At 38.0% G+C, this 25,392-nt stretch overlaps 1 protein-coding gene across 1 annotated transcript in view; it reads right to left on the reverse strand.

Annotated features, from left to right (window-relative positions):
- Positions 1-1,752: 1,752 nt before the first annotated feature.
- Positions 1,753-25,392, reverse strand: part of nectin3a (nectin cell adhesion molecule 3a) — a 39,147-nt gene continuing 15,507 nt past the window's right edge. Inside the window, exons 2-6 of the mRNA XM_028465766.1 lie at positions 22,187-22,534; positions 14,342-14,641; positions 12,169-12,286; positions 10,545-10,696; positions 1,753-3,964 (exon numbers count right to left, since the gene is read on the reverse strand). Of these exons, the coding sequence (XP_028321567.1) occupies positions 3,312-3,964; positions 10,545-10,696; positions 12,169-12,286; positions 14,342-14,641; positions 22,187-22,534 (1,571 nt within the window). The 3' untranslated portion in view covers positions 1,753-3,311. The remainder of the gene's footprint in view (positions 3,965-10,544; positions 10,697-12,168; positions 12,287-14,341; positions 14,642-22,186; positions 22,535-25,392) is intronic.

Raw genomic sequence — 25,392 nt, forward strand, 5'->3', positions numbered from 1 at the left:
AGCTGAAGTTATGAAGTCGAAATATACATGAAAATATTTTACATTAAAGATAACAACATGAATGCTTTCAGTGACTTATTTAAAAAAAAAAAAAAAAAAAAAAACGTTTCTGTGCATTGCTCAGAACATTAAGGCGCTGGTATGGAGGTAGATATGTGTCTTTATCATTCAATCAAAAAAACCCTTTCAAGTAAAAAAAGTTTACCTTGATTAATAATAAATATTTTCAATCAAGTTTAAAAAAAAGTGTTAAAATGCACACTGTAAACCGCAACGTTCAAAGTAATAAATGTATTAAGTAGTTTGTAGTTAAAGTTGTAGAAAAAGTACTGCTAACTTCATTATGTCAAGTTGGTGTAACTTTACCTCACTTTAACTTATCATTTCTGAGTAAATCGAATTACATTTGCTATCAGTAAGCAAAACTTAAATACACAACTTATTAGAATTAAGTAATTACATTCTAAGAATGATTAAATCCTGTTATTCTGTGGTTTCAAATAGGGATTATTTAAAAATAAACTTAATTCAGACAGCACTTTCATTTAACTTTTATCAAAATACAAGTAGCCAGTGATCCAACCTTTTAAGTTTTGGAAAATTTTGACTTTTAAGTTAACCAACTTAAAAAAAATTGAGGCGATTGATTGTATACAATATTTTTTAGTTCTGGCAAAATAATATTTGAGACCCAAATAATTGCATTTGAACACTTTTTTTTTGATTGAAAAGTTTTTTTCTTGATTGACAAATAAAGACACAAATCTACCTCCATACACTGGCAAGTCAAACAAACTGTACACAAGGAAACTCCTATCCTAACTTTACACTTGATATGTACATGAATATGAACACTAGTGATCAGAAATGACGCTGAAAACATGTGACAAATAACTTAGTTTACATATAACTGCTTGAAGAGTCACGAGTATCACAAACACATTCATCACTTCGAGCAGTTTTGGAAGTGAGCGAAACAAAAATCAGACAGCATAAACAAAAAAATAAAATGTACATGCAGTCACTGGATGTGCTATTTATCACAGGCCTCCAGCACAGCTGCTACCAAGTCCAACGAAAGAAGGTGGGGGGGAAACATAATAAAAGTTAATTAGAAAGCTGAAGGTTTGGGGTGAGGACTGTTCGCTGCAGTGGCCGACGTGTGGTGACCGGGTGTGTGCGAGAGCCAGGGAGATTAAAGAAGTTTATTCTCAGACGTCTCAACCAAGAAGGGTGGAGAAGGGTTAAAAAATAGAAAAAGCTGCACTACTTATAAAATAAAAACCAATAAGAGGAGATCACAAAATACACACAACCCCACTCTTTTGTCCTGATCTGACTTTAATACACATCTGCGGAGCTTTTCCACTGATTGATGAGAAGGGGACATTTCTGAAAAAGGCTTCGTTTTCCCTTGTAAGCAAAACTCGGCGTAGGCCACTTTGATCCGTGTATCATTCCTGAGAAAACAAAGTGGGGGGGAAAAAAAAAGGCACTGAATGGAAACGCGCAAGTTCAAATCAAGCAGGAAACGATGAGATCACTGATGATGTCAGCTCTTTTGTTCCAAACTTGCTGTTTGTAGGAGACGTACAAAAAGAAGATCCATCACAGTTTTTTCACTTCTGGATTAAAATGTCTTGTTTCCATGGCTAACCCTCAGTGGAACCAAACCCAAACATTAGCATGCTAGCTAGGAGCTGACGTCAGCAGCCACACACACACACACACACACACACACACACACACACACACACACACACGCACACGCACACGCACACGCACACGCACACGCACACGCACACGCACGCACGCACACACAAAACGATATTTAAGCGTCACTTTTATCGAGTCCTTCTCTGTGCTGCATATTTTGAACAGTGAGTCATGACTGCGGAGCATCAAGCGAGCAGTGAAACTGTTAGCGGTGTATGAAGCCACATAATGCCAGATGATGACAGCTGTTAGAGTCACATCTGGCATTAATGACACATCACTTTTATCTTGGGTTTGGGAAAAAATAAAAACTATAATGGCTGATTGGTGCTGGTTTTACAGACAGAAAGTGGATGATATTGAAGAAAAAAAAAAGGGGGGGGACGGGGGGTGGTTCAGCAGTGTAGCCTGATATGAAGAGCTGAAGTCAGCCTGGCCGCCTTTTAATGTTCACAAGTGAAATAAAAAAACAGAGTTGTGCTTTTTACTGCTTCAGTGTGACTTAATAGAAACTTAATTTGAACCAGTTTAGGAGGTGGTTAATATTTTCTCACTACATTTATGAACGTTTCTTCAGCAGGACTGCATTAACATTAACTGATAACGTCACAGTTGCATTTATTTTAACCATGAATTCCTATTAGGAGCTCATTAAACACTGTTTACTGAACGACATTTGTTTTCTCTACTAAATATGATTGAACATTGGCACCTGTCTGAAAAATGAGAAGATAGAAATCCCAAATCAAAAGATCTCAAACATATCTTTTTGTGTTATAACATAGGTGCAGTCATTTCTAACCAATTATTTATACAGATCAGTTTACAAAGCTACACTTGTAAACAAATGAACTTGAAGCACATAAAAACATTTACACGCATGATAAAATAAAATTTAGGGCCATGACTGCTGAGAGTTTGTAGATTTTAGGAGCAAAGAAATGACATCTCTGACAGGTTTAACCATTTTAGAACAGATTCAATGGGATTGTATGAGTTTGCAGTGCAGTGATGTATTTCCCTTCATACGACGTGAGCTTCCCTTTCACTCTCGTGACTTTTCCTTTTCACCTTAACATTGACACAGTTCTAGGGTGTTTGAAATACTAGTCTTTGACATGATGAACCTCTTAAAAAGAAGAAGAAAGCAATCAGGAGATGGTGCAGAGGTATTGTGGTTTTTACGGGAGCAGAGCTCAGACAGGTCAGGATATAAATACTTCACTAATGAGGGTCTGAACGCCCTGACCTGTGAGCGCAGACGGACACTCGGACAGGTGCCGATACAAAACGAGCAAATAATCGTTAAAAAAAAAGGAAATCCTCATTCACAGGAAGACAAACGTTTAGCTTCATCCACAGATAATTACATCGTCAAGGCCGTCGTCGTAGCTCCTTGAAATGCTACAAAGTGTGAAACGGTCACACCAGTCAGTCCTTAAGGTTAAGTGGTTACGATCAAGGCAAACGAGTTGTGTTCAAAGCGCTGAGGAGTGTGAAGCAGGAGAAAAAGTGTGTTTATCTTTCAACTGAAATGACCTGCAGTCATGTTATTGTTTTTGTCATTCACATGTCTGTGTTTCACTAGTTTCTCCTCAGACGTACCACTCCCTACGAGAGATGACTGATCCATCCATGTGAGACACATAGTCGCTATCGGTGCCATTGTCATAGCAGTCCTCCGGCAGGTAGGGGGAGCCATTGGTAACTATGGTGCTGTGCACGGGGGGGCCACAGGGGTGCATGTTTTGGTTATTGTAATGATCTGGGTAGTAGATTCCATCCTTCAGGCCGCGGGGAGAGTCCACCCTGTCCACCCAGTTGTCCCTGTCTTTGCGTTCTGGCGTATAATCAGGATAGATGATGTCTCCGCCCAGTTTGGGCTTTAGATCCTGGCTGCCTTTGCTGGTCTTGTCCCCGTAGACCTCCTGCAGTTCATGCGGCTGCAGCACATCCAGCTGAGACTCCTTCTGCATGTCGGACGGACCCAGGTACTGCTTGGTGTAGTAGTCTCCTCTGAAGGTTCGCCGCTGGCGCATGAAGCAAGCCCCGCCCAGGATCAGCAGGAGGATCAGGAACAAAACTCCGCCCACAGCCCCGCCGATTATGGTCCCCAGACTGGTGTCCAGTAAGGATGCCAGGGTGGGGGAGGTGAAATGGGCTCTCTGCTGGTCCAGAGCTGTGCTTGTTCCAGCGCCGTGCAGCAGGGACGCAGTGGTGCTGGGGGCGGCCGTGGTGGGGGGCGGATCTGCAGGGTGGACATAGAAGAAAAGTTGGTAACACTTTACTTGAAGTTTTATACATAAAGGCTGACATTATCTGTCATATTCATGAATACAATGTCGTTCGCTAAACTATGACACTTTTGGAGCTATGTTGGCATTTTTTGGGTTAGGTGGAGGGATCTAGTGCAGGGGTTCTCAACCTTGGGGTCACGAGACACTGGGAGGGGATTGTCAGATGCCTTTAAAAAACTAGGAATATTTTTTGGAATAATATGAGCTCATTTTTGCTTATTCTTACCCTTTTTCTGCAACTACACCAAACATATATATATATATTTACATATTTTAACCTACTGTATTTACATCCCTTTTTTCTCTTTTAATGCACTTTTGCTAAATTACTACCATTACTGCCACTTCTCCATCAAATTTCAATGCCTTTTCCGCACATTTTCCCCCCACTTTTAAAACATTTTCAGTACTTATTAAACCCTTTCCACCACTTTTCCCACCTAATGTTGCATATGTTGACCCATTATTGTCATGCTTATTTTTGCCAATTTAACCACATTCACAATTTGTCAGTCCCATTTTTTGCCAGTTTAAACTTATTGTTCCGATATTGACACTTTGAAACCCTAACACTTTTTTTAAACCACTTTTTCTGACCATACTCTAATCTGCAACTTGTAACCAATTTATATTTGGTTTCCATTTCACCCCTTTTTCCACCATTTTTGGTCACTATTATTTCTGATTAAAACAAAGATTTACATCTTTAAGATGACTATATACTGGGGCACAAATAATAATAAACTTCCCGGATAACAGTGTATATTGTTTGGATAAATAAATAAATGTGGTTATCACAGATGCATAAAACAAAGGACCATCATTTTGCTGACTTTATGGATGAGCCCCAAAGAGCTCTCCCCTTTATTCCCCCTTATACATGGCTCTGTCTCCACATGACTGTTCTTTAATGTTCATGTCTGTGTTCAATCACCTTCAGGTAGAGTGGGGATCCCCGGTCTCGGGAACTTTTACTTTGAGGGTCGCGGGCTGAAAAGGCTGAGAACCACTGGTGGAGTGAGGTTAGAGTAACGAACAACCCTTAATGACAGCCATCATGACACCTTATTCATGCTAATGACAGGTGTCATATCATAATAATTACAGCGTAATGTCAGCCTTGTGTATAAAACTTTAAGGAAAGTTTCACCGAAAAGTTTTATACCGAAGGCACAGGACAGATGGAGTGAGAAATCATAAAACTAAAGAGAAGGGAGACGGCACTTTATGTTCTGTAACAACTGGCTGAGCAGGTGGGAAAGGCTTTAAGATGAATTTATGACACCGTGCGTCTCCAGAGACAGAAAGGCTCTGCTGGAGTGAGCAGAACGCACGGAAATGCTAAGTGCTGGATGTCAATGTGTTAGCGTGATCGCGAGAGGATCAGAGGACACACACTCATGAGCATCTGAGTGAGTGTGATGAGCTCTTCCTCTTTTCTCTCTTAACCCTGCTGAGAGGAAGTCATATGAGACGATGAAAGACTGTGCGATCAATGTGAGCTTCTTGCATCTGATTTTGTCCTTCGGTGACTGCTGATTGTAGGAGCAGCTGAAGTAAAGGGCACCACAGAAGTCAAGGTTACGACCAGTGCTTCCAGTGACCTCCAGCCAATTGGACAGAGAGCATCCTGATACTGATAGTCACTGGCTATGTTTACATGAGAGCTTAAATTCCCCTTTAATTCAGAATAAAAATTAAATCCTCTTTAAACTGACCTTGGAAACACCTAATTCTGAATGAAAATGGCCATTCCAAATTAAACTTAAATTTAAAGTAAGTGACTGGCTTATTCTGATCCAAATTCTGAATTGAATAATTTCTCAATCTTGTATACGTTAATTCCACTTTAAATTAATTCCGGTCGTTCTGTGCATTCTCGTCCTGTCGCAATGACGCGCTGGTGACAACATAATCCAAGATGGCCGCCCGAAGCAAGGGATGGACTTGAGCCGAGACTATTTATTTCATAGGAGCTGTAGAAGACATGGATATTGTAATACCCTGGGACTTGAGATGTATCTAGAGGGAGCTCTAGGCTCCATCATGAGTTAGCCCGACAGGAAGTTATATAGAGCAAGAACTGATCACGTCACTCTCTCTCTGTCTGGTGCTGTGCTACCATGTGCAAGTAAAAGCCAAGGCAAGATATCTTTGGTCTCCTGCATCTTCCATGATTTTTCTGTCATAGATATAATAAAAAGAGTGGATGGACGGAAGTATAAACATGCAGACTTTCACACTGACATCAGCAAATGAAACAGGCTTCATCGGTGGCACAACATTAGGGAATTCACTTCCAGAAAACATCAGAAACTGTGCGAATTACCCAACCGTCAAAGCAGTTCTCAAAAATTGGTTGAAAACAACCCAGTCTTACACCCACAGATAATATTTGTGTAGATAACTCCTCACCGTTGTTTTTAAATAGTATATGTGGAATTGTGTTTTCTGTCATCAGTCAGGTTTAATGTTTGTCTCATTGGGTCATGTTGCTTAACGCTATGTTAAATGTTATTGTTTAACTTTTATCTGCCTAAGGACAACAGATCAATTTTAGCTGTTGTGCTAACTCTGGCATATTTATGTTGACGCTGTTTGCTGACACATTGATTAATATCTAATGTCGAAATTCAAATAAATAAATAAAATTTTAATGAAAGCCCTGCAACAGGACACATAGCTTCACAAACGTTGCGCTGGTTGTCCGAAAGTTCTCTTTTCGCTCAAAAACCTGTAGAGTGGAGGTAGAACAACCGTTGCACTAACCGCTGGCTCTGATCGGCCAGAGTACGGTCTTCCATTTCCCGTCTCCTGCTCAGCTACCAAAGTGAAACAGCATGTTATTGTCGAGCTGCTGCTTCAAAACTACAATCAAAATAAAAGTGAAAATAGTACTTATTATGCGGTCTTTTATGTTGTAGCCGAAAAGAAAAGGTTCGATATGTATTTTTTTCCGCCTGTCCAATCAGAACCCTTCCCAATGACCAGACAAACAGAATACTTTAATTCATAATTATTATACTTTAATTCATAGTTATTTCGTTCAGAATAGTTAATAATAGTTAAAAACATCATATAACCGTGGCCAATGGCTGGGCAGGAACATCAAAGCTGAGTACAAAGCTCTAATAGGAGGTCTGCATCACCAGGAGGTTTCCAGGCACTAGTTATCAATACTGGAATCCCTGTTGAGCCCTAATGATTTCCACAATTTGGTAACTGAGTAAGCATCACATTACCTGTAATTACACACAGTGTGTGAGCATAAAGGATCAGGAGATCACAAGGAGGAGGGAGGATGAAGGAGACCGAAGGCAGCCCTGTGAACCACTGTACCAGCATTTGTAGCAGTGTTTTTCTTGCTTTGCAGTGAGACATTTCAACCCCAGAGAGCTTACAAGCATCTGCAACCATGTAGCTGCTCATCTGAAGGACGAGCAGCCAAAAACCACAAGGCTGCACAGAAATATGGGAATCTGTTGCTGCTATGTCGAGGGGAGGGAAAAGGACTGAGCTCAACAGAAGAAGAAGAAGAAGAAGAAGAAGAAGCCACATGCCCACGTCCAGATTTATAACAAGAAAAGCCAAACAATTAACTGATGCTCGTCCATTTTAAATAAGACATCAGCTCTTTGCACCAAAATGGCTAAAGCTTTACATTTCAGTAATAAACAGAGAAAGCCTTTTTTTTTTTTTTGAGAGGGGGACTCCCTCCAATTTATACTGTCTGTCTGTACATGTGTGTGTTAAAGGAGCACCGGTCCAAAAGCAGCAAATACTTTGTCTGAAAAGGGATTAAAAGGAGCGAGGGGAAAGTGAAAATAGCAGGAGATACAGAGTTCTCAGGATCCACGCCCTGCATTTACAGTAATGAACTCAAGCAGCCAAACACAGACAGATGAGGAAAGCAGAGCAGGCAGGTTTTAATGTGTTATGCGTTTAACAACAAGTCCTCAATCAATGCCTTAGCAACAGCAGCAGGTCTCCAAACTGTATTTATAGAATTTAAAGTGTAGCCTTTTGTACCTGCTTATCCCATACAGAGTTGCAGGGGTAGTGAGAGTCTATTCTAGTCCAGTCTAGTCCATGGCAGAGATTGTTTAAAGTCTGGCTCGTTTGACCAGTTGTGAACATGGAACTGGACTCAGTTTGTGTTACAATTCCTTAGCAACACAAAGAAATTATACTATGTTTTGATAGCACTTTGAGATGACCATTGTTGTAATTTGTGCTATATAAATAAATTGTGCTATATACATAAAGTGGAATTGAAGTGAAGTGAAATACTTCTGGCTTAAAACAAACATAGGAAATGAACCAAATGTTACATAGAGCACAAAACATTGTTGGTAGTAAAAAGAACTGCAGGAAATGAGAAAACAATGACAGAGTTGAGAAATGGTGCATTACCATTCATGGAGCAACAGGGTGGTGCAGGCACTCGTAGACTTGTTGATTGTCTGATCCTATAGCACTGTATAGTAAATAGGTCAGACAATCACACACTAAAGCTGTGTTCGAAATGGCCCACCCCGTTCTATACACTACAGACTCAATGAGTATATACTGTCTACTATGTACTATTAGTATGGTTCGGAGGATTAAGATGATGACTGTTCCCACTGAAGTATATTTCAAAGTTTCCCAAGATGCATTTTGAACCTACAACGACAAAAACCTGAAGCACACTGAAGTTAAATATCTCTGTTAATTCACCACCTTTGAAAGTTCTGAAAGCATTTTAAGCGACAAAGTGACCAAGTAGAATTGCAACATGTGGCCTTTTCCATAAAACTTGCGAAAAACACATTTCATGATGACATTTTGGATACCCGCCATTGTGCTACTGACAAAAACTTCAAAACAAGAGCCCTATTTACAAAAGCATTGGAAAACTCATCAAAGACAAGGAGATGCTTTTGTTTTGAAATGGGAATGTTTGATTTTTTGCTTGAAGCCGGTCCCAGGACCATTTTACGTTCCGCCCATCATGGGGCGATTGAGTATGACTAGTGTGCCCAGTGCTACCGCGTACAATTGAAAAATGTCTCGATATAGTATACATTCGGGTATTTCTAGAATACTCAATCATTTCATACTAACTAAAGTGAACACACTACATATTCATTTTGACGTCAAACTTAATGAGTACAATAGTCCCTCGTTTATCGTGGGGGTTACGTTCTAAAAATAGCCCGCAATAGGCAACATCCGCGAAGTAGTCAGCTTTATTTTTTGCAATTATTATACATGTTTTAAGGCTGTAAAAACCCCTCACCACACACTTTATACACTTTTCTCAGACAGGAATGAACATTTCTCTCTTGTTTTAACTCTCTCAAAGTTCAAACCTTCATAGATTTTAAAACATAAACCTGTTTTCAAACATACAGCACTTCAGAGACACACTGCTAGCGATCAGACATTGATGCCGAACGCATTCAGAGTCTTTGTTGGCGATGACGTCACATCAACACAGACACCGGTCTGTAGTAGAACCTGCATGTGACCACCTGGAGCTGTATGACACGGCCTTTATAAACGAGACCGGACTAGGGAGGATTTGGCGTGGAGGAGAATCAGCGAGGAGGTGGTAGTGGCAGGTAAAAGTTCTCTCTGTAGCACTGAGCTAGGATAGCATTAGCCGCTAATCACATCTTCTTTTTTCACTGGCTGTTTATGTTTGTGAGAGGAGAAAAAGAAGCGCAGCTCCTCGCTTCAGCAGGCAGTGAAACTCACAGAGTTGGATGTGTCGCTGGTGGGTGAACGCAGCCAATCAGGATGCAGAACACAATGCACGTTCATTCGCTGTAAAAAATGCATCCAAAATTGCACTGTAAAAAAGTCTGCGAAACACCGAGGCCACAAAAGGTGAACCGCAATATAGCAAGGGACTACTGTAGTACATTAGTGTAACATTACCAACACAGGCTTCTTCTTCTCCTTTGTTTTTTTTCCTGCCTGAGAAGTAACAGTGCTCCAAATGAGCAGCTAACGCACTGCATCAGATTTTCTTGGTGATTTGGAAAAATTCCAAAAGCACAGCGTGAGCACAAATCTAAGTGTTGAAATCAACAGCTCATCCCCTGCCCATTCGGATCCCTATCTATTCACCTAAGAGGCTGTGCAGCCGACGGGTGGCCGTCAGAGCATAGCCTGTGCTCTGAAGTATTTAAAAAAGACAAAAAAAAATTAATTACTTGGTATGCAGAACAAAAGGAAGACAGCCATACAATGTTTAATATCTAATTTTCTAGCAAACATACAAACTATGCTTATCGGAGACATGCTGCCAAAACCACAACAGTGGAAACGCTTGGCACTGATACTTTTCATCCGCACTGCATGCTGGCCTGTTGCCAGGAATTTGTAAAAAGGGGGAATCCTGGCAAGGAAGTAGATATTTATATAGAGATTTAATCGCTGCTGAAAATATACCTGGTCGTGATAGCTAAGAAAAATGTGTAGGAACCAACAGAGACAAAAAAAACAAAACAGAGACTTTGAAACTGTGGATGTGTTCTGTACCTTGTACCCAGAGGTTGATGTCCTGACTGCGAAGACCGATGTCATTCATCACCTCGCATCGATAGATCCCAGAGTCATTGCGCTCCAAAGGGCGAGTAAAAACCAGGGTGTTGTTTGAGATCACCACCCCATCAGGAACTGCTCCATCAAGCCTAGAATAAGCAAACATGACAGACCGAGTCATGTCAGTGAGCAGATGATCTCACACCAGCCTGTAGAACCATTCTTTAACATCAACTAATGTGCATGAGTTTTTAACTTGATGTTAGGGTTTCAATTCATTCAGACAACAGTTTTTCAGGAAATTTACTTGGATCTCCTTAAATTTTTTGACTGACAAATGCCAGTCTTCTTCAGAGGCATGTGCTGATCACTTCGATGTGTCCTTGACTTCCAGCGTTATTTTGTCTTCTTTTTGAATAATATGGTTTTGAACTAGATACATTTTCACCAGATGAGATTTGAAGAAGCGATGCAACTGGTGGGTCGGGAAGCAGTGTAAGACCTTGAGTATACATTTTTAATTGAACTGGAAAATTAAGAGGAATTGAAAAGTAGTTTGCAGCAAGTCACTCAATTTGAAGATGTGAAGTGAAGATGTTCAGTGATGCTCAAAGTCTGCCGCTTGGCCACTGCTGTTCTGATACAGGATCAGTTTGGAATGTGTTATTTATAGTTTCTTAGTGCAGCAAAGCGTTCGACAGCTCCAGCGTCCAGCCTGCACAGTTATGCTGACAGTAATTTATTGACAGAAGCTTCTTTGGTTCACTGCTTTGATTTAGGTTTGCTTGAACCCAGTTTAGAGATGAGCAAGAGAAACACACGGCTACTGATCTGTCATGCAGTAACCGTAAACATTACAAACTCAACATGTCAATCATGTTTTCTTGCAGCTTCCACACACACACAAACACACACGCACACACAAACATATATACATTTTTTTATTCCCAGTATTAATTCATTTACACTGGATTTAATAAATACCTCTTTCTAAAAAAAAAAAAAAAAAAACAGTTAAAAGCCAAATGTACGCATTTATCTAAAATTTTAACTAAAATTAAGCAATACTCATGAGATAGCACCGCTTTAATTGGAAGGATCTAACTGAATAAATAAAACCATGACATATTAAAGACAACTTTTTTTCAGTAAATTGACTATGATCTCCTGACATGTTTTGACTGTCAACTGCCAGTCTTCTTCAGAGGTGTCTGCTGATCACTTTGATGTGTCCTTGACTTCTGCGTAGTAATTCCAGCAAGTCAAATTTTGTCTTCCTTTTGAATGAAAGAAGAAATTACTATGAGGAAGTCAAGGTCACATCAAAGCGAACAGCAGATGCCTCTGAAGAAGTCTGGCAGTTGACAGTCAAAACATGTCAGGAGATCAAAGTACATTTCCTGGAAAACAGTTGTTTGAATAAGTGAAACCTTAACATATTATTAAAAAAGAAGACAAAATTAACTTGCTGGAATTTGGCTCTAACTTTAGAAGTGTGTAACGTGAAACAAGATTTACATAAAAACATTTAAAATGAAAATATAATAGATATAATATGGCTAAAGCTTTACATTTCGGGATTAAACAGCAAAAGCATTATAAACCAATAGAATATACTGACCTGAACCATGAGAAGTGACGAGGTGGTGGATTGGATTTGGCACCACAGGTGAACTTCACATTAGTTTGACCAACATACCAGTTTTTATCAATTCCTTCTAATGAAACCACTGGTGCAACTGTAAGAGAAACACAAAGAGAATAGATTGTAACAATGCATGTTATTATCAGAACAGAATCATGATGACAAAACAAATGCTGAGTCTGTTGGTGAGAGCAAGCCAAGTAAACAAATGAGCCATTGTCCCAGGATTGGTGAAAAGTTACAAAATGACAGATGGAGAAGATAGAGAACACATGAAGTGCACTAATAATAAACTAGACGGTGACAGCACTACAACAGACAACATTGGTCCAAGAAGCAGTTTTTCATTGATTCCCTTGCAGGGCATACAAGGAACTCATTACGGTGCACAAAAAGACGCCTCCAGTTCCATTCACCCTCATCAGTCCAGTGTTGACTTTGGGCTTCTTTTGCACCAAAAACCCCTTGCCTTGTGCATCTGACATGATTTATTGAGCTGTGAGCCTCCTTCCTGCATTAAACCTGTTGTTGCTGCGTCTTCACTAGCAGTCTCCTGCTTCCTGCTGAAACTTAATCAATATTTCATAAAATACCTTCATTAGCCTGCACTCACACAGTTCAAACACAGTAACACACAGGAACATGCATCAATGATTGGAACATTAGGATGACTCCTAAATTGCTCCTGGAGCTAGAGGAATATGGTGAGCAAACTGCTCATAAATCAAGCTAGCAGCAGGGGTTAATATTCATGAGATATACATTACACTTTACTGCTGCACATAGAGTGCTGCAATTATTATTACCCTTTACATTATGTTTATAGTTTAAGTGTGCTTAAATATGCATGCTGCTATTGATACTACTTTAACTTGGTATCCGTTATTGGCGAGCAAACGCAATAACTAACATTTGATTTGCAAATATTCAGACCAAAAAGCCTTTGTTAAAGCCAAATTTCTAATTCTAATTATTTACAATACAATACAATACATACCAATCAGCCTCTTTAAATTATACACTTAGAAATCTTTTATCAGATTTTGTTCTACAGTAGTTCGTTGGTGAGATTAGGCTTCACAGGTCAGAGCAAGGCTGTCAAACTCATTTTAATTCGGGGGCCAAATATGGAGCAGTTTTGCAAGAGAAAGATCAATTTTGGCATTTTTATCCCGGAGTTTGAACTTAGACGTAAAACTGATAAATACAGTAGGCAAGGCCCTACAAGAGGATTGGGCGAATGCCATATGGTCAGATGAAACCAAAGTAGAAGTCAACACGTCGTGTTTGGAGGAGAAAGAATGCTGAGTTGCATCCAAAGAAAACTACACCTACTGTAAAGCATGGGGGTGGTAACATCATGCTTTGGGGCTGTTTCTCTGCAAAGGGACCAGGATGACTGATCCGTGTAAAGGAAAGAATGAATGGGGTCATGTATCGTGAGATTTTGAGTGAAAACCTCCTATCAGCAAGGGCATTGAAGATGAAACATGGCTGGGTCTTTCAGCACGACAATGATCCCAAACACACCACCCGTGCCTCTCTCATCTTTTTAAGTGGGAGAACTTGCACAATTGGTGGCTGACTAAATAGTTTTTGCTCCACTGTATGAATAGCACATAAACTAGGCGAAACACATCAGATCTTGTTAAACTTCCTAAATCTACAATGCATTTTTGCTCGGAAGATAATTGCACTTTATTTTCATAAAACTTTCATAGGTGTATGTGGTTACTTTTTTTTAAAAAAATTAAGAACTTAGAATCAGAATCTGTTGTTAAAGCAAAGGTTAAACTTTTTGAATAATGTAATTGGACAGTTTGATAAACATACCACTTCTTTTTTATATTTGTACTTGAATTACAGTTAGTTACCATTTACTGGTTCTTGCAAGTTTAAGTAAATTAATAATTTAAATAAATTGTATTTAATACCTTTTTGTACTTGTAAAGGTGAAATTTGTAATGATTGATATTGTGATATATCACAATTATAATATATTGTTTAGGGATATATCGCATCATGACATGCAAATCGTGAATCGTATAATCATATTCATGACAATGCATTGCACACCCCTAATGAAGAGACGAAATATTTAAACATTACTTAATAAAAATTGACAGTCATCTAATAGTTTCTCACTTACACTGAATATTTAGTGTGTAGGGTATGCGGAACTCTGTCTGCAGAGCGGCGTGGCGCACCACACAGGTGAGCGTCTTCCCCTGGGCGGAGCTCTGCGGCTGCCACATGTAGTGGACGTGCACGGTGGTGGTGCCGTTGGGTTCTTCTTGACTTTGCATCTCGGTCCGGCCGTAGAGCTCAGTCTCCCAGAACACTTCAGCAGCAGGACGGCCACGCTCCGCAATGCAGGTGGCCACCAGTGACTCGTTAGCGCCGTCTAGCAGCGCCGCGGGGCCCGCTGACACGTACACCTTTGGCTCCACTGTTAAAAATAAGGAAGAGAGACAGTGAAAAAGTGAAGATGAACAATTAATATTGATTATTTGTGTGCCTGTATGAATAGATAATATCTCGTGGCTGTGCTATAATGAACCACTAAAGCTTTATGAACTTCCAGTTCACCACATGTGCTTTAAGGACTATGGTCTATGTTCCATTTGTGCAGAGACACTTTTTACTGTTATGGGCTCCAGACAATGTAATGCACAGACAGGACAGGGGCATCTATAGGTCATTCTAAAGCACTGGTTCCCAACCTGTTTTGGCTGGTGACCCCATTTTGATGTCACAAATTTCTGGCAACCACAGAGATTTTAATTTTTTTCGGAATTAATTTTGATCATGTTTGAATACCATTGTTTGAGATAGTGTGTGGTGTTTTAATTTGAAAAAAAATATTATTAAATTAACTATTTAATCTTTAAATAGTTTTTTTTTTGTTTTACTAGATTTATATTTGAGGAAGTGGAAATAAAGAATACAGTCATTTGAGATTGTGCGGTGTTTTAATTTGGATTAAAAAAAGATTGTTTTAAAAATGTCAAAAATATAATTAATTTTTCTATTATTATTTAATTCGTTTATCTTTATTCAGTTTTTTCCTTTTACTAGATTTATATTTGAGAAAGTGCAAATATAGAATACAGTTGTTTGCGATTGTGTGTGGTGTTTTAATTTGAGAAAGAATAAAAAACTTTTTTTACAAAAATGTAATTTTAATCAGTATTTGTTTAGTTTTTTTTAAATCAATTAGTCTGTGGGAAAGCTCCTAACTGATACATAAGCCTATGGGATAAACACAAAGCCTTTAGGAGTTGGCCCCTGCAATATAAACTGTGGTGTGTTTGTATTTAAGTTAATTGTACACGAGGGTGATGGTGTCAGTTACTTCACACTTTTCAAAGAGCAAACTACCAGTATAGTATTACACTAACTTTTTTGGAGAATGACTAAAGATATTGAAGAAGCACAGATTTTCTCAGCAGAAAGAAAGCAAAACAAAGCTTTTTGGAATGTGAGCCCATAAACTAATGACACTCAGATCTAAAAGTATTCACCAACTGTTTAAAATGACAAAAGGGCAAAGTTCACCATGACAAAGCGGTGAAAAAAATAGAGTTCATGTACACAAAAAAGGGAGATTGCAGTCAACTGACTCCTGACATTACACTAGTAATGTACGAGCCTCAGTAGAATTCCCTTGTGTTTAGTCCCACCACACTGTGTTGTCCATCTTTTTAAAGAGCACCAGCAGCTGTTCCACTAAAAAGCTTTGGTGACAGTTTTAAAGGGAACACGTGGAAGCACACGCTCACATGATCCACTAGACAAGGTCATCATCTTAAAGACACCTCCTGTCCTTCTCCAGTCCAACACTGACAGGCACCCTCCTCCAGGTTTCCAAAAATAAGCCTGGCAGCTCTAATACAAAGACACAAGTCACTGCCCCCCCCACCCCCCACCTCACATTTTTCACTCTAAGATGACTGGCTTTTAACAATGCTCTGTGGTGGTTTAAGGGCTTTGCTGCTACAAACGAGAGAAAAAAACCTCAGACATGTTTATTTGGAGTGGTCAGAAAATAAAGTGAGTGGTTCACATGAACGGGAACAGTGTGGTGAAAAGGCTAATGATTTACCATTCAGCAAAGTATGTGCATTGATCCGTTGCAGATACACAATGATCTAGATGTGTGCACCAAACCAGTGATTCTCAACTGGTGGGCCGGGACCAATAAGTGGGTCGCGGACAGCTAGTCAAAAATGAATACTTAATGTCTCTCTCACTTATTTATTCTTATTTTATATATATATATATATATATGTGTGTGTTAGTGTGTTTTCAACAGTTATTTTTGGAAAAACTAAATTTGGTTAGTTGAATTCTAAAAAAAGAAAGTGGGTCGCGATTTAAAGACTGTGGCAAAAAGTGGGTCTCAGGGTGAGACCAGTTAAGAACTCCTGCACTAAACTATGATATCAGAGGAAAAACATTGAAAAAAGAGGAGCGTTAAATAAAATAAACAATATTACTGTGATATTGAGACTCTCAGAGCCCTTACCTCCGCTAAGAGGGTAATATTTTCACTGGCATCCATTTATTTATTTATTTGTCTGTTAGTAAAGTACTGAACAGATTTTGACAGAATTTTAATCAACAATAGATCACTTTTAGAAATCCAGAAATCCCTATCCGTCATTATTGGCAAAACTTTAAAAATTCATATCCTAGTTTGTAACTGACCGATCTTTATGAAATTTGACTCAGTTATGTCCACCAAGTTTCATCCGGATTGGAATCCTGATTTTTTGAAAACATTGGGGCTCATACATTTCGACCTGTTTCATTGTTATTAATGGGACAATACATTTCTTACAAGCTTTTAAAGTGTGAATGATCATAGAACCATGATCAGGATCCCTGATCCAGATAACTGCCAATATCTGGTAAAGAGAATATTTGGCTGAGGTTTGTGCTCTTGTTTTCATCAGGTTTTTGTCTAAAAGAATAAAGTCCATTAAGAAATAAGAGACCTAAACTTTTTCAAGAAAACAAAGCTACGTATAATACAATAAGTCAAAATAAATGTAAGTAAGCTTTCGGCCAAGGTTTTTTGATTGGTTTATTGCAAGAGTTGATAGCTCTACACAAATTAAGACATTTGAGCTTATTCGAGAAAGCCAAGGGAAAGACCCTAAAATCTCTCTCCTTCTTGCAGTGCATAAAACTGGACCGATTCTACAAACTTTAAGAGAGAAAATAGCCAAGAAGGCAACAAAATATAAATAGAGCAAAAGGGATGACTAAAAACAGAAAAAATGAAGAAAAAACAAGCGCATGGAAGGACTATTTTTAAAGCTTGTTGTGAAATTATTGACAGAAATGCAGGACTCCCCATTACCAGATCTTTAGAAAAATAATCTGCATCAAACCAAGAGCAGCAATGGAAGATCACATGAGGCCTGGAACAGACAGTCATTATATCTTACCTCTGATAAAAGTAGGAAATGGACGACCCTTCTGTACTCAAACCTGATTGGCTAAGGGAAAGATCCATTCAAAATTCTCTTAAACCAGTGAATGTAATCAAGATGCAAATGATTAGCTGCATATTGCTGACATAGATTTTCAACACCAACACCTACATTGTCTTATCCACTCTGTTTATCTATAGAAACCATTGGACCATGATGACAGAGCCAGTGGTAACAGATGAGGGGGGATCGTATGGATGCCAAGTAGCACCTTTAAGACATTGATTATTGGATGATACGGTGCTGCTCTCACATCAATATTAGGTAATGCAGACAAAGACCAACACCTTGGCAACTACCGCAACTTTATCTTGAAGATACTGTAAGTACCAGGAAGGCCAGATGTTTGAAGATGAACAGTAAAACCAGTGAGGACACAACTAGAAATCAATTACAATTGTAATCACGTAGTAGATAATTAGTTATAATTATGACATAATTGTAATTGGAAGAATTTGTTGTGGTTGTAATCATAATTGAATTGTAATTGAGTTCAGATTATTGTATTTGTAATTGAAAATGAAAATAGTTGACTACTCTGCACTCTGACTACTCATCCCTTTTTATATTCTCCCTTTTATAAAGTATTTCGTACCCTTCCTTAGGGAGGGATGGTGATGATCACAATTATGCAATAAAATAAATAATTGTATCTAATTGTAATAATAAAACATGCATAGCTGTCACAAAAAAGATTGCAGTACTTATACAGCATGTGCAGATAAGGTATTAAAAAAAAGAAAAGGAAATTCAAACTCTATAAAAACTGTCAATTGTAATTTAATTAATCGTAAAACCGGGGAACCGTGTTACAGTTCTATGGCTTACACATAAGTAAAAACATTAATAATATTTACATTGATCTGGACGCCTAACAAAGTAACCAAGAGATGAGAAAAAAATTACATAATAGATTATAATTTTTAGTGTATTTTACAGCTGATTTAGGAGATGGGTTAAAACTGACCTGTTATCATAAGAGATAACACAAGGAGGTCACGTTTTATGGGTTTATTTATTAAAGGCTCAGTAATTGTGATTAATTGTAGTTGGCATTTTTCCCAATTACAAATAAAATTACAATTATCTACTCAATTATTACATTTCAGTCACCGTAATCATAATTGAGTTGTAATTGGACATGGATAATTGAAGATGTATTTTTTTATTGAAAATGTCACCACATTAGGTTAAAATGCTTTGGCTTTCCTCTAACATTAACAAACAGAGAGATCATAAAAATCCAAAGCCATGTGCTGAGCACCCTTTAGTCTGTAACATCCAATACCAAAAGCATGCTGCCAATTTTAACCATTGCACCTCTAGTAAAGGGCTGAAGTGGACTACAAACAGACCAACTAACTTAAATGGTGCGGTGGTGACATGAAGGTTCACTAACCACTGCATTACAGTCATAGTGAGTACACAACAGTAACTGGAAAAGTGGAAAAAATAAACTGAATGAATGATCCACATCTTGAAAATGAATTCCATTCATGGTCAACATAGTTTAATTATTTGCAGCTGACACAAGTGAAGAAAACCTAGTCTTGATAGTGATCTCCCTTTAACCCTTGTGTATGCTGTGATTTTTAGTCTGTTCTCTGTGGCCTGCCAACAAACAGACTCAAACGCTTATTGTAATTCATTCACTTTATTTGTTTTTTGCCCCTTTTGTTTCTTGTCATATTGCACATACTGCAGAGGTCTTTGGCTCTGACAATGCAGCACAGTTGCTGCAGCACTCTCGAGTATCTCTTCTCCCTATGAGTAGTTGCAGACATTGAGATTAAAGGGAGAGCCAGAAAACAAGCACAGATATTGTGACTTTGTGATATATGATAATGACTATTCCAAAAGAAAAAGGTTTCTATCACCATTAAAGTCAGGGTGTAGTTCATCTGTCCGTCCTTATGTGTACCATGACATCTGCTGATTATACAAGTAAATGGAATGTTTGGAATGTATACTTTGGTTTACTTAACAAGTTCTGATGAACTACGGCAGGGCCCGTGGAACGCCTCTGCGCCGAGTTCCCGAGAATTTAGTGAAATGACTCGGTTCCACCCAGTAAAACAAATGAAATTGTGCGACATCAAATCGCAATCTACGTTGAATTGCCTTTGAAATGATACTTCACACTATGTTCCGAAAAATTTTGAAATTACCGGAAAAGGAGGTGGGCCCCCATCCCCCTCCCCTTTTCAAAAAAGTCTCAGAGAGGCTCTTGACATTTGCTCATAGATTATCCATGTCAAATTACAGCCCGATTCAACAAGCATTAACGGAGGAGTAGTCATTTGAAAAACGAGGCCCCTGGCCCACATACGGAGTATTGGGACCCATTCATATATTGGTATGTGTTAATGATTCAGACCACCAACCGACGTAATATTTGACTCGCGAATAAATGAGAAAGCGGCTTTCATTTTTTTTTCTTCCTTTTGGGGCCCCCCTGAGCCCCAAATCAAAAATCGGGCTCCGAGTGTCAATGCTTACACCTCCATAGATTATACCTACCAAATTTTAGCTCGATCTGTTCACGAATAACAGAGGAGTAGCAATTCTAACTAGTGTACACAACAACAACCAGAGTAAAAAAAAAGAAGCAGAAGCAGAACAAAGTGAGTGGCGTTTTGAGTCCGATAGCCCGGCCTGAAAAGAATGAAAGCACTTGAATAAACATGGAAACAATACAAAAGCCAGAGTTCACCAATAATCTCTAAACTTAACTTAATTTATCAATTTTAGGCTTGTTAGTGTAATATCTGATGGGTAACACGTTAAAGTTTGGACCTTTCTTTGTTGATGTCATGTCCTTTTAAATGTCCTAATTGTTTTCATTCTTTATGTAGGCGTTCCTTTGCTTTCCAGATGAAAAACCATGAATAATAGGTTAATAAAATCCCATGTTGCTGGGAAATTATCTTTTTACATTATTCGGTTGATCAGACATTGACAATAATCCAACTAAAACACTGTATCAGCATTTAATTTAAAACTGTTGCTGGCTGATTTAGATTGTTTTTCTTCAGCACTTTCATTTTTGAATTTAGATTTTTTTTAAACTATGTTTTTTTTAATGTCTTTAGCCCTTTACATCTGCTTTAAACTGTTTTTTTCTGTTCTACATTCAGCTGTACTTTCACCTCGCCATACTACTACCAATAGGCCTTCATTTACTTCTGTCTGTCACGTCATCAATAAACCACCACACCAGAATGGTCAAGTTACTGACAATCATTAAATTCTGTATGATGTGCACTCTGCTTAGTACAAAACAAATAATTAATGAAACAACATTTTAAGAAGTTATTCTTCATACACTGGATGCTTTAACTATGTTTTATGAGAAAAAATCCATAGTTAAACATTTGTTTGTTGAGAAAAAAAAGCATGTAGAATCAACAACACAATTTACACAATCTTCTGGGAATGAGCTTTAGAAGGTATTTTAAGAATATTTGAAATGTTCTCTACAATCTGCAATCATATCCCTGCAATTAACTTGTTGCATGCACTAAAGCCACTACTTTCTGTCTGAATGTTTGCAACAGGAACAAAAGGGCTGTTTTAAAATAAAGTGTATATACTGTATGTGCATTAGGTGTGGAGGAAAAAAATTGAATCACATAAGAATCAAGATTCTAATCATCCACGATTCTGAATCGATTCATAAACTATAAAAAATTATTTAAATAAATAAACAAATTATAAATATATATTTATTTTTTATTTTTTTTATTTTTTTGCAACATACAAGACAAAAGACAGGGACAAACAAAAATGTGATAACCCGACAGCATACACCCAAAGAAGAATGGGATGAAGAAAGGAAAAATGTATATCAATAACGAAATAAGATATAATAATAATTTTTTTTAGAAATCCAAAATTGACTCAGCCGGCAGCCCCAGCGCCCTAAGAGGCTGAGGGGCCCAACCCAGCAGACACGAGGGGGCCACGGAACCCACCTCCCCCCAGACCCCCTCCACTCTTTTTCTTATCCCACCTTTTTGTTTTGTATACATTCTTGTAGTCACTGAGAGTTAAGACTATACTTCTGTAAGAAAGGGGCAGCTGGCGTAAGCTTTTATTTAGGCAATTTTCTTCATGCAAGTTATTTCTTGTCCAGTAAGTAAGTTTTTATTTGTTTAGCATGCATGAATAAATGTTACCTTGTGTCTTGAGTTTGCCTTTGTGTGATTACCTCATTGGAATCAGTTTATTTAAAATGAACTTATACAAACTGTATTGCCTTGATGCCATAATTTGCCTTAACACACTATGCATTGTATCAATTTGTGAATCGAGAATCGGTTAAAACGAGAATCGATTTTGAATCGAATCGTGACCCTAAGAAAAGGAATCAAATCGAATCGTGAGACACCCAAAGATCCACGTCCCTAATGTGCATGTTGTGCAGATGACCATACAAAAGGTCCCCTACACTTTGTTAGGACAAGAATATACAAAACAGAGCAGTACTTTACCTAATACATTAACGTAGGTTGATGCTTGTGTATTGCCCAAGGGAAACGTTGCCACTTTGCAGGTGTAGGACCCAATATCTGCAAATCCCACTCCTTCCAGGGTGATGGTGGCATCTCTAACTGATGGCGACACAAATGAAATGCGCTTGCCATAATCTGGCGAATATGAAGTTCCGAACTCCGGATGAAATACTGCCAGGGTGATGGTGCCAGAGGGGAGGCGGCGTTCCCAGGAGCTCTGCGTGAGACTAAGGTTGGAGCCCACTTCTATTCTGCAGCTGAGCGTAATGTTCTTCCCCAGCACTGCATTCACTTTGTCAGCAACGGCCACCTGGTTAGCGCTCACACCTGCTGAGAGAAAAAAGGACAGAGATGAGCTCTGGACAAACAAAATACAGCAGTCATCACATATACAGCAGTAATAAATAAACAGGGAAACAACATTTCTCAAGTTTATGTACTTTCATTGGATTAGGAGAAAACAATTGTATGTTGAAAACTATAACAGGAATTTTCATATACATTTGCGTTATAACCGCAGTGATTCCCAACCTTTTTGGGTCGTGAACCCATTTAATAATTGTTTTAATCATGTTTGTGATATAATGTTACGAGTAGCACTATAGTGATCAGATGCACCAGCTCATATATTTCTATACTGAGATGCTTGAGATGGTGTATGGTGTTTTAATTTGAAAAAGAATAATTAAAACATTTTTACAAAAATATAATTTGTATTTTTAATTGAATTATACAATGTTTATATTATATTCTTTTTAACTAGATTTATATTTGAGGAAGTGAAATTATAGAATACAGTTGCTTTAGATTGTGTGTGGTGTTTTATTTTGAAAAAGAATAATTTAAAATAATTACTAAAATATTATTATTATTTAATTAACTATTGAATTATACCATTTTTATACTGTTTTTTAAACTACATTTATATTTGAGGAAGTGAAAGTATAGAATACAGTTGCTTGAGATTGTGTTTGGTGTTTTATTTTGAAAAAGAGTAATAAAATATAATTACTAAAATATTGTTATTATTTAATTAATTAACTGTTGAATTATAACAGTCTTATACTGTATTTTTCCCTAGATTTATGTTTGAGGAATAAATAATACATTTTTTAAAAATTGCAAAAATATTTTTATTTTTATTGAATTAACTGTTGAATTATAACATTTTCAAACTGTATTTTTTTAAACTACATTTATATTTGAGGGAGTGAAAGTATAGAATACAGCTGCTTGAGATTGTGTGTGGTGTTTTATTTTGAAAAAAATATATAATTTAAAAGATTACAAAAACCGACTTTCAATCAGAATAAAACAAAATATAATTTGAATTCTGCGCCACCCCATATTGGGTCACGACCCCAAGGTTAAAAAACAATGATCACGGACATCTCTTCAGACAATATTCAGTTCATTTTGTAGTAAGAGACTCCAACTATCTCAGAATGGGGGGATGGATTATTTAAGACTGCACTTCCTGTTAACTAAGAGGAAAGGGAGTGTGATTTCTGAACGTAAAGACACACGAGAGCTTCTTTTGTTTTTTTGTTTTTAAACTATAGTGGTTTTAGTACAGTATTTTTTCCAACTTCTTCCAATGCAAAGAGTACACAACAGCATGTTAACTTGTTTTTCTTTGGTCACACTAATAGCCAATTATTCCATATATGATGGTTTCCTGAGGTTAAAAGCTGACCAGTTTTCATCTCTGAGTGCTCGGCATTCCCTCCTAATAACCAACACACTTTCACCACAGGATGCTCAGACTGTTCCTCTCGCTAATTATCGAAGCACCTTTTAGGAAAGCAGCGGGAAAAAAATCTGGAAGAAGATGAAACAAAACAAGCAATTTAATGGTCCTAATCCAGCTTTTTTTTTTTTTTACGAGACTCTTAATTTGACAGGAGGCCCACCACAGTTTTTTTGTTCTTACTTTTAGGGAGGACACAATGGTTGAACATGAGTGAGATTTGGTGAGAACAACTGCTAATGTGAAAACTTATCTTATTGTTTTGCAATGAGTAACCCAGTAATCTCAATGGGTGGGCATTGGGAAATCTTTTCAAAAAGAAACTGTTGTCGCTCTAAAATACGTTCTTTGCTTATAAAAAAAACCCAAAACTCTTTTAGCTTGTTGTTGACTTCAGCAAGAATCTGTCTCTTCTTTCTATTTACATATTTTAAGACTTTTAGAGCAAGCCGAGATAGAATTGACCAACCAAGATTCCCATGTCTACTAAACACAAATGAAAGGCGTGGTGTCACAGGACTGCAGCAAAACAAAGAAAACCATCCACAATAGGAATAAATGCAGCATCTTGGAAATCTAACCTGAAATAAATCCTAAATTACACGTTATGGCTTCTGCTTGGAAAGGAAATAAACTGTTAACTGACCCACTTGGGGAATAATTCCACAAAGTGAGTCATTGATAGAAATGTGAATCCTCGGGCTAGACAATGATTTACAACATGGCTTAAATATATATCGTATATGAGTGATTCCACTTTTTTTTTGGTAACATGTTTGGTTTACAAACAATAAATTGTGAGTCCACTAAAAATATTCAAACAGCACATTTTCTTAAGGAGTTTGCAGTTACAGTAACCTATATTTTGTGCCATAAATTTCCACTTTGTACCTAGTCTCGGATGTGCATGCTGTAAAGCTTAGAAAAGCGGTCCACCGGCTGGTATTTTCAGCCATTGGCATTATTTTGAGTGGTAAGCCACAGCAATGCTACCCTGGTTTGTGAGGAGTATAGCCAAAGAGGCTAAGGCTCCCTGTGCTCCATTACGTCCCCTGTAATTTCAGTGATTACTCACATACTCGCACACACACTCCTGCTCCCATCCAAAAAAAGACACAAGTGTGTGACCATGTGTGTTTGAGTCGGTCATTATGTTTGAATGAATACTGAGTCTTAAATGTATGTTACGTTGTTGTGGTGCTCCATTTCTTTACTCACCAAGAGTGTAAGAAAAAAATTGTTTCTGATATATCGCGATATTTCACCACACGATTATCGTATCGTTTTCTAATCATGTTTTTCAACAAACAAACAAAAAACATTAATGGCGCTAACATATGCATAGCACGTAAATGCCTGGTCACTAGGTCTTGGTGAACCACTTAAGACCTTGTTAAATTACCTCACTCCTCAATGCATTTTAGCTTGGAAGTTA

Source organism: Gouania willdenowi, chromosome 13 (assembly GCF_900634775.1).
Source record: "Gouania willdenowi chromosome 13, fGouWil2.1, whole genome shotgun sequence".
Lineage (NCBI taxonomy): Eukaryota > Metazoa > Chordata > Actinopteri > Blenniiformes > Gobiesocidae > Gouania > Gouania willdenowi.